The 9750-nt window shown below is 33.8% G+C and overlaps 2 protein-coding genes across 3 annotated transcripts; both read left to right on the top strand.

Annotated features, from left to right (window-relative positions):
• Positions 1–873: 873 nt before the first annotated feature.
• Positions 874–3918, top strand: LOC106667660 (probable alpha-aspartyl dipeptidase). The gene is made up of 5 exons (XM_014395742.2): positions 874–1351; positions 1414–1505; positions 3089–3246; positions 3311–3627; positions 3683–3918. The coding sequence occupies exons 1-5, from the start codon at positions 1260–1262 to the stop codon at positions 3744–3746; spliced, it is 723 nt and encodes a 240-aa protein (XP_014251228.1). The 5' UTR covers positions 874–1259; the 3' UTR covers positions 3747–3918.
• Positions 3919–4519: 601 nt separating this feature from the next.
• On the top strand, positions 4520–9089 carry LOC106667659 (acetylcholine receptor subunit alpha). Of its 2 annotated transcripts, none has more exons than XM_014395741.2 (11): positions 4520–4616; positions 5940–6250; positions 6305–6452; positions 6759–6907; positions 7289–7333; positions 7468–7574; positions 7632–7851; positions 7913–8090; positions 8156–8308; positions 8384–8538; positions 8606–9089. In XM_014395741.2, exons 1-11 carry the CDS (start codon positions 4541–4543, stop codon positions 8765–8767), a joined length of 1704 nt encoding a protein of 567 aa, XP_014251227.1. In that variant the 5' UTR covers positions 4520–4540; the 3' UTR covers positions 8768–9089. The 2 variants fall into 2 exon arrangements, with proteins under 2 accessions (XP_014251227.1, XP_024082138.1); XM_024226370.1 differs by lacking the exon at positions 4520–4616 and adding an exon at positions 5347–5665.
• The last annotated feature ends 661 nt before the right edge of the window (positions 9090–9750 follow it).

Below are 9750 nucleotides of genomic sequence, written 5' to 3'. Positions count from 1 at the left end.
GAAGGTTTGGAATCTGGACCGGATCAGTTCGTTGACGAAAATAATGTTGAGGTCGTTGTGGGTAGTGACGTAATAAGGAGCTTTGACAAGGAGGTCCCGAGGCCACCATCGGTTGAGGCGACGTGATGGGTTGTCAGGATGGATATGAGTGGAGAGAGCTCGAGCAGTATGGTTAGGATGGTTCGAAAGGTTGGTTCGGAAGGTTTGGAATCTGGACCGGATCAGTTCCTTGACAAAAGTAATGTTGAGGTCTTTGTGGATAGTGACTTAATAAGGAGCTTTGACAAGGAGGTCCCGAGGTCACCATCGGTTGAGGCGACGTGACGGGTTGTCAGGATGGATATGAGTGGAGAGGGCTCGAGCAGTATGGTTAGGATGGTTCGAAAGGTTGGTATGGAAGGTTTGGAATCTGGACCGGATCAGTTCGTTGACAAAAGGAATGTGGAGGTTTATGGATAGTGAAGTGAATAAGGCGCTTCGGCAAGTCTAAGGACTTTCGATTGTTAGGGATGGTTAGGGATAGGGAGTTAGCGCTGGATATGGCTTGGCAATATTCCACAATTCCACTCCGTATGTCCATATTGGTCTTGTTAAAGTCTTGTACAGTATTAGCTTTATCTCAGTTGTGAGAGTAGATTTCGGCCCTAGAAGTCTTCTTAGTAGTCAAAGTCTTGTATTAAGTTGTTTTTTAAATCTATGGGGATTCCATGTCAGTCTGATGTCTAGGTATAGTCCTACGTATTTGACTTGAATGGAAGTTCGTTATATCTGCGTTGTTGTACAATGGAGGGGAAGACTGTTTTCTCAAAGTACATTGAGTACATTTTTCTCCATTGTCTTGTCTTCCGCATTTTGCACCAATCTTCGGTAAGCTCAAGGATGTTGGAGGCAGCTTGGATAGGATTCGAGGTGAAGGACAAAATTAGATATCGTCCGTCTAGATGGTGATGACGGTGATAGGTAGGTCAGCAGTATGGGTGTAACAGCACACTGCATAGACTAGACAACTACTGTTTCTTTTCTATAAGTCTATTATTACGACTATGTACTTTCAAAAACCGTCGACCGAGGCGACCTCTTTTGACTTATCAATCGGAATTATCAAAAACTTGCCTATCACCAAAACACTTCAAAAGTTCAAAGATATAAAAGATTGATGAATTCGGTTTTATCTAATCGTCTAAACGAACCTATTTTTGTGAAACTGGGCTTAGGTCAAATTATTTCAAAGAAGATCCAACAGGGCTAACGCCGTTAAAATGAAAAATTTACTGCTTTTGTCTACTTCGAAAGTGCATGGGACCAATTATTTGCAGTATGCGACCAACGAAGTCAAATCTTTTTTCAGAGAGTGAGTCAGTTGAATAATTTTTCTCGTCATCGAGCCTTTAATATTTTTTTTCTTTTTTTCAGCAATCGTGTCAATGAAGTACTGTTCATTCCGTACGCTCTGAAAAACCATGACAAGTACCTGACAACTGTGAAAGAAGGGTTCGACAAATATGGTAAATTACAGACCTGACCCATAATATAAATTTTATTATAATAAATTGTGATAGGGGAATTTTTTCTGCATATTTCCACCATTCATTTTAATCTAGATGAAACGTCTAGATATTTTAGTCTTTAATTTAAGATCAATTATAATTAAAATTCTGTCCATAATATGCTGTAATCTTACAAGTGTATTATATTTCTTATGGCTGAATTCTGAAACTTGTTTCTACACTGAAAGGCAAAAAATTACACCCACTTGTAATATTACTTGATTTGTATATATTTTTATATATTAATCAGAGTTTCACATTTTTTAACATTTAATAATTGAGTCTTTGTCCAAAAAAGTAGTTAAAAAAATGTAAATTGCTAAGGAAAATGAAAATAAAAAGAAACTTAAAAAAAAAAAAGATGGACAGATTTTAAAATTTTGTTTTAGATTTTTAATTAGCATTTCAATGTTGTGTATTTCCTCGCCTTAAACTTTCTACCAATCTGGAAATGTCTCTTTACTGGAGGTTAGCCCATTCTTCATGAAGAGTCCTTTCCAGGAACGTGGAGAGTATCAGGAAGTGATGGATGGGCATTATCGTCCATTAGAATAGGATTGTCGCTGATTTTATTATGTTCCAAAATTTCATCCACAAAGCGAGTGGCCGTCAAAGACCCTCTATAAACAGCAACCAACTCTGTGCGACTCTCCATTGAGATTCCCGCCCACACCATCACTGAGCTACGTTGAAAAGGTCGGCTCTGGAAAAAATTACAGGCTTCACATTCTTTCATTTCGCCTTCTCCACACTCTTTCATACCCATCTGGAGATAGTAGAGCAAATCTGCACTCATCTGTAAAAAGTTCAGCAGATCAATCGTCCAAAGATCAATGGTTGTGTTCTCAAGCAAATGCGACCTGGGCAACTCTGTTTTCTGGTCAATTCTGGTCCTCTTTCGGCATGAAAAGCCATCAGTCCATACTGATTTAATCTTCTTTGAGCAGTGCATCCAGAAATTTGGACACCTCTTTCTAGAGCTGATGAATCAGTTGAACAACAGTAAAGTGCTGGTTTCACAAAATCCTCAAAAGTTAAAAAAACAGTCATTTGTGGTTCTATGGTAGGACCCAGTTGCTAGAAAAGTCTCGCAGTGTTTCATAGGGAACTCCGATGGCAATAGCCGCATACCTGATAGAACGTCCATCATCGATGAGTGCCACATCACGCACAACATCCTCAGCACTATTTAAGCAGCATTTTTAAGTTTAAAAATTGAAGTTTAGAAAGCAAAGATGAAAACTGAACAGTTTATTGCTTCAGAATTCATTTTAAATTCCATAAAAATTAAAAATTTGAAAAATCCTTTATCCTTGTTTTGGATTAAGGATTAAGTGTGTTTACCTGCAATTGATATTCCCAATTTAAAACAGCTTAAACAAATATTTATTGATAAAAACAATGAGACAAATTAAGGGCAGAATTTTCTTTTATCGAGAAAATGAAAAAAAAATCAGTTGGGTGGAATTTTTTTGCCTGTCAGTGTATTTAGAATTAGAATTTAGAAAGAATCAATTCGATGTAAAAAAATTTTTTTTTAGTTGGGATAAAAGTAGAGAGCATTCACAACAGGGAAGACCCTAAGAAAGCTGTCTCAGAAGCACAGGCTGTATTTGTTGGAGGTGGAAATACATTTCTTCTGTTAAAGACTTTATGGGAGTATGGACTTGTAGACATAATAAGGAAAAGGGTTTTGAATGTGAGTCAATATTTAAATTTTATTCAATAAAATTTAATTCAATACTTGAAATTAAAATTTTTAGGGTGAACTTGTGTACATGGGATCTAGTGCTGGCACAAATGTCGCGACTGTGAGCATTTGCACTACCAATGACATGCCTATTGTATATCCGCCAACTTTCGAAGCTCTCGGCTTAGTTTCTTTCAATATAAACCCGCATTACATAGAGCCCGAGGTGAATTCGAAACATATGGGTGAAACGAGAGAGAAGAGGATCGGCCAATACCACGAACTGCCTGGGACTCCACCGGTTGTCGGCCTCAGAGAAGGTTCGATAATGAGAATTTCAAACAAAACTATACAACTTTATGGTCCCCACACTGCAAAAGTGTTCATCCCGTAAGTACTGCAATAAAATTTAAATGACTGCCTCTAATACGATATCATTTTTCAGAAATGAAAGTCCTAAAGAGTGCGATGAACAAATGTTGAACGACCTGTTGAGAGAATATTTATGAATAAAACTGCTGCTCTGTTTTAATCCTTTCAAATTGAATAACACTCTTTATGTACAAAAGCACTTCAAATTTCTCAATATTATATAATCTATCCAGATATAGAATCAAACTGACATCACTTGATGACAACTATGTAACTGTAGACAAAATATAAAAATTATATTATTTTGGATTTTGTTTTCTTAAAAGTTGTTCACTTAATTGTTCTTATTTCAAATATTGCATATATTTTAGGACTACCATGACCACTCCTCAACAACAACCTTCCTGAAAGAATATACAATGTTTAAAATAAAAACAACTGGTTCATTCCATAAAAAAACCCAATCTACAAAGTATAAAAATAGTTCCTTGTCAATTAATATCAATTTATTTAATCCTTTAAACCAAACATACACAAGGCATAAATAAATAAAAATATCATACTTAAATCATATTAAACAGTTGTTTTTATATCATTATTTATTTTTATTAAAATAATTAAACATTAGTTTAATTTTATTTGAAAAGAAACCTAGAATCAATGCTCTAGATCTAGGGCATATTTCTTTAAATCAAAAGAAGATTGTACTAAAATTTTAAGCATTTTTAATGCAAAAAGACATTCAATTAAATTCAAAGACACAAAGCAATTTAGATTTATTTCATCCTTTTTACTGTTTTATGATAATATAGTTTTAATCATGCATGATAATAAGTACAAACTGATAAAATAAAAAAAGAGGAAGTTGTTTTAAAAAATAAAAAGATAATTCTTCGTTTGTGACAATCAGGGTCCTAGTCACATCGTAGAGATGTTTAAGTACACTGTGATTGTATGGACTTTATGCTCTTGTTTTTTAGTTTACACAACTTCAGACATAAATGGAGGTAACATCATTCACATTAAAAATTTTAAAGAAGAAATATACAATCAAAGGCAAAAAAAGACACTTGTACTTTGTTGTTTATTTAAAACTACATTTATGTATTTTTATTTCAAGAATGGCACAATTACACAGAAGACAAACACTTTGAGTGAATAGAAATACTTTGATTGAATATAAAAAATATATATTTTGCATTGTATAAATTCACTCTTTTCAACATCCTACATGTATTTGTTAAATGTAAACAATGTTTGTAAATCCCAGACCCTGAAGATGATCTCGATAAAGATCGAAACGTTGGCACGATAAAGAAAATGTTTTTCTGCAACCTACATCACACCAGACCGCATCTCACAATTTCTGAATAATAATGAGAAGTTCGTGGCATGGGCAATCGAAGTCTCGATAGCTCAAGTGGTAGAGCAGCAGCGTATTTAGCCAAAAGTCGTGAGTTTGAATCCTGCCTGTGACACAAATTTTTCATTTCGAAAAAATTTTGTATAATTATTTGAGTAAAACAAGTATGTTGTAATTAATAAAATGAAAAAGTGCATATAGTTTGAAATAAACAACAAAATACAAGTGCCATTTTTTGTCATTGAAAATATAATTTTCTGTTTGAAATTAGAAAATCGATTTTATTTTAAAACCACAAATAATGTGATAATTATAATCACTTTAACACATTCTCTACTGGATTTATTTCCTTTGACTTGTTTATAAGGCAGATATTTTGTTAGAGAATTAAAAGGTTGAATCCACACCATGGCATCATCCACCTGGTGAAACAACTCACTGATGACACCTTGGTGGTGTCATCCACAGTGAACACGTTAAATCTGTAATTTAATAATGTCAAATGATGAGGTGCTGGCCTGGAGTGCTCTGGGTCTGCTCTGGACAGTGAACCCCCATCATGAGGGAGTTAGTTGGAGGGTGGCGCATGCAAATACTTCACAAAAGATGGAGAAAAGTATAAAAAAAGGAGGCAGCCATCACCTTGTCTAGGGGTGCATCCACAGCATCCTTTATCCTTCCTCCTACGCTCGGGTAGAGAAAAAATAATAATTAAATTAAAAAAATAAAATAAATAAATAATTAAAAAATAAAAAACCACCTACTAAAAACTAATACCTACTAATAGAATAATGATAATAAATAAATAAAAAATCATACAGCAATATTTACAAAAGGAAAACACCAGAAGAAATAAAAATAATAATGCCAAAATCTTTTCTTTTTTTTTACATTTAAGTTTTTGAGTGAACATTATTTCTTATAATCCAATATAAAAGAATTATTAGTAATTGCACTTTTCTTTCAGACGTACAACATCTAAATTGTGATGTCCTTTACACAAAAGATTATGGATGGTACAGAACTTTGTTTAATCTTGACAAATGGAGAATTAATTTCAACACAGTCTACATGAATTTCTCAGTAATGGGTCGCAGCGATGCTCATATTATGCTCTTGCCGAATTTGATACAGACAAGGCAAGATGTTACGTACGAAGTGGTTATTGGTGCGGCCTCTAACACATATTCTTCCTTGAGGAAAAGCCCAAAGCTCCCAAAGCATCTGGATGTTTCCACCCCCCATATCATGAACGCAAACCACCCTGTCAATTTTTGGGTAAGCTTCTGTTATAATTACGATGACATGATAACTGACTGTGCACGTCTGCAGATAAAAATTTCGGACGAGACGATTACGGTCGGTAAAAAGGGGGAACCAGCATTTATAACGTACAAAGAGAAAATGGTGAAACAATTGAGTTTTGCTTCATTTGGAGCTTATACAGGAATAACTTTAATGTGGCAATTCGGATGTACAGGTTACTTTCTTTTCACTTTGGTTATTTAGAAGATATTTTAATTACTTAAGCTATATAATTTACTAAATTATCCTTGAAAAGTCATAGACATGCTAGACACTGTGAGCATAATTCAAACTTTAGGTTGATTGTAGCCAATGTGCAACACTATAGCTATCACGCTAGTCACTTATTGTTTATACAATATTGCAAATTGTTATCCTACTTGCTCAGTGCAAAATAAAAAGTTTATTTACTAAAACAAAAATTATCCTTAATAACAAAATCAACATTTTTGATAATTTTGTAAGGTTTTTCTTTTTACAGAAAATAAAACAATTATGGAAGATGAAATTGTGTCAGATTTGGAAAGACTTAAGCAAGATTTGTTCTTAGAATATGACCCTTATGCAGTTCCAGTCGATGACTCGACCTTATTCGTTGATACAAAACTTGACATCTATCATGTCGATTTGGTAATTTAACTGAAGAACTGCTAATTTAAATTTTACGAATTTATAATTTTATATTCACTATTTTTCGTGGTCCGCTTGACCAATTAATACAATTCAATTAATTAAGGTTTTAAGTTGAGATAAAAAAGTCAGTGTCACGAGCGGGATTCGAACCCACGACCTTCGGCTTGATACGCCGGCAAAAGGAGGGAAAATTCGAAGGTGGGGTTGAGATGGGAAGTTGGTGTCTGAGTGGATCAAAGTCACGATAGCTCCAGTGGTAGAGTAGCGGTGTATCAAGCCGAAGGTCGTGGGTTCAAATCCCGCTCGTGACACTGACTTTTTTATCTCAACTTAAAACCTTAATTAATTGAATTATAATTTTATATTTGCATTTTTAAGGATACAAAGTCATCAGTTTTGAGCACTCATGCAGAACTTAAAATGGTATGTGTGTTTATTTAATAGTTTTATTTACAAAAAACTGCCTACTTAATTAGACAAAATGGCTAGACAGATGTATAATTTCCAAGGATAATATATTGTTTCCCTTTCCATGATTTATCCTTTGTCGATTCCAGGAATGGTTTGATCAAAAACTTCTCTGGAATGAAACTTATTATAATGGACTATCCCATCTTTACTTATACATTCGCAAGATCTGGCTGCCGGACGTAACAGTGCTAAAGTGAGTGTATAATACAGATATTTTGTTACCATGACTTGAAGAAAAATTACTTTCTAGCGCAGCCCATGGGACGTTGACCGACTACAATAAGTTTGACTCGCCTGTAATTAAGATATTCAACAACGGAACTGTAAAGTGGTCTCCGAAGATTATTTTCAAGACCTGGTGTAAATCCGATATAAGCGATTGGCCCTGGGACACACAGAACTGCGATATCAACATTGGATTATTGCAAGACTTTAACGCCGTTCGCTTTAGTTTGAGCGAGACACCAGATGTAAAGTTGTAAAAATATCATTTTTTTAGTGAATAAATACATTTCACAAATTAAATTTCAGGACTACATCAACATTCACGGGCATGAATGGAAAATAGAAAATGTAATAGGCGAATCAATCTTATTTAGGAAAGAAATTGAAAATGAAACAATCTCTGCAAGTAATGTTCTTAAAATTCAGTTGAAATTGGTGAGACAAGGAGAGTCTATTCTCTACATTTTTATCTTGCCTACAATCGGTAATATTTATTTCATTTGCATTGAGTACTGAGTAGAAACAGGAATAACTTTTTTTTCTAAACAGTTTTAGTCACGATAATTCCAAGCCTGATATGCCTCCCGCCATTGAGCATTACAAAATCCTATTTGATACTTTGCTCAATTTTAGCACTTGTATTATTTTTACTAACTGAAGTTACAATACTCCCTTCGTTGACGAGCAGCACGCCAAAAATCAGTTAGACCATAATTTTACTAATTACTATAAACCAACAGGTTTTAATATTATTCTAAATAATTATTTTATTTTTAGTTCAATTGACAAGCAAATTGTTGTTCTTACTATGTCTGCAAATGGCACTCATACCTTTTATAAAACATTTAGCTGTTCTCACCACACAACCTCCAAGATGGATGACAAATTACTTGAAACACAAACTAACATCTTTATTATTACCATCTACGAATGTAAGTTGCATAATTAAATTATCCCACTTGACTTGAGGAATACTTATTTTATTTATTTTTTTAACAGTTAAACGAACTGGAAAATGTGCCAGATGAGTCTTCCGAAGAGAAGAGCCAAAATGTGGACTCTCATTGGAAAATGTTAGCCATTCTTTTAGACAGACTCATTCAGATTGTAATTGTAATCATCATCATCCCGATTGAACTTTCTCTAACAATCCATTCTTAGAATTACATCGTGTTTTAAAACATTCTGTTGTGCCATAAATGAAGTGAAGCAAACTTGATATCAATTAAAAATAATATTTTAGAAACAATTAATATCAATATACAAATGTAATATGTATTCATAAAAAGTTGACTTTGAATAACTTGATGTAAAAATTTATGATTATTTTAGTTAGTTGGTTGATCTAAAAGTTGCTGAACATTTGTCACTAGTTTATGGTTAGGGATGTTGGCCATCCCATCAATAGTTTATCATCCCGGGATGTTGTTTGATTTTCAGCAGTTGGGTCTGTGAATCTGTTGAAACATTGACTTTAGAAGAACATGTGCATCTTCCCGTTTATACTTTTGAACATCTCCATCCATTCCATTTCTACACAAAGTTCAAAATTCCCAAGGCCACCTCAGAAAGAGCACAGGTGTCACCGGCTACGGTTGTTTAAATTTTATTCAACCGGAAGTGATATTTTTATTTATTCTAAGAAAGCCACGTAATTTGCTTTTTTGTGTACATTTTAATTAATCATTTACCCATTTTATAATTACAAAAAATAAAGGGAAAATTATTGGTAGAAAGTTGAAAGACTTTTTTCATCACACCCAAAAATAAATAACATTCTGTTGCTGCAAGGGCAAGGAATGCAACTGTTGCATCATATAATTTATATCACTTAGATAAACAATAAAAATATAAAAAAATCATTTACATTATTTTTAAGTGCCTGAGAGGAATTTTATGTGGTAAATTTGGTTCTGCGGTAAGATCCAAATTGGCCAAGCTTAAGTCAACATTTTGATGTGAAGAATCAACATCAAGATGGTTGAATATACCTACACAGCCACTGAGAATGTAAAATGCTGGCACGCTAGAGTGAAAACTGCAATTTTAAAAGTAAATTTATTAATTGATGTGAAGAATTCTTGGCAGACTGTTTACGCTACATATACACTTCAATTACGGGTAAGTTTGTTGGTTGAGATGAA

The sequence above is a fragment of the Cimex lectularius genome, unplaced genomic scaffold (genome assembly GCF_000648675.2).
Source record: "Cimex lectularius strain Harlan isolate CLEC.00 unplaced genomic scaffold, Clec_2.1 scaffold171, whole genome shotgun sequence".
Lineage (NCBI taxonomy): Eukaryota > Metazoa > Arthropoda > Insecta > Hemiptera > Cimicidae > Cimex > Cimex lectularius.
The sequence above is the reverse complement of the archived record's forward strand: the minus strand, read 5'-3'. Positions and strand labels throughout refer to the sequence as shown.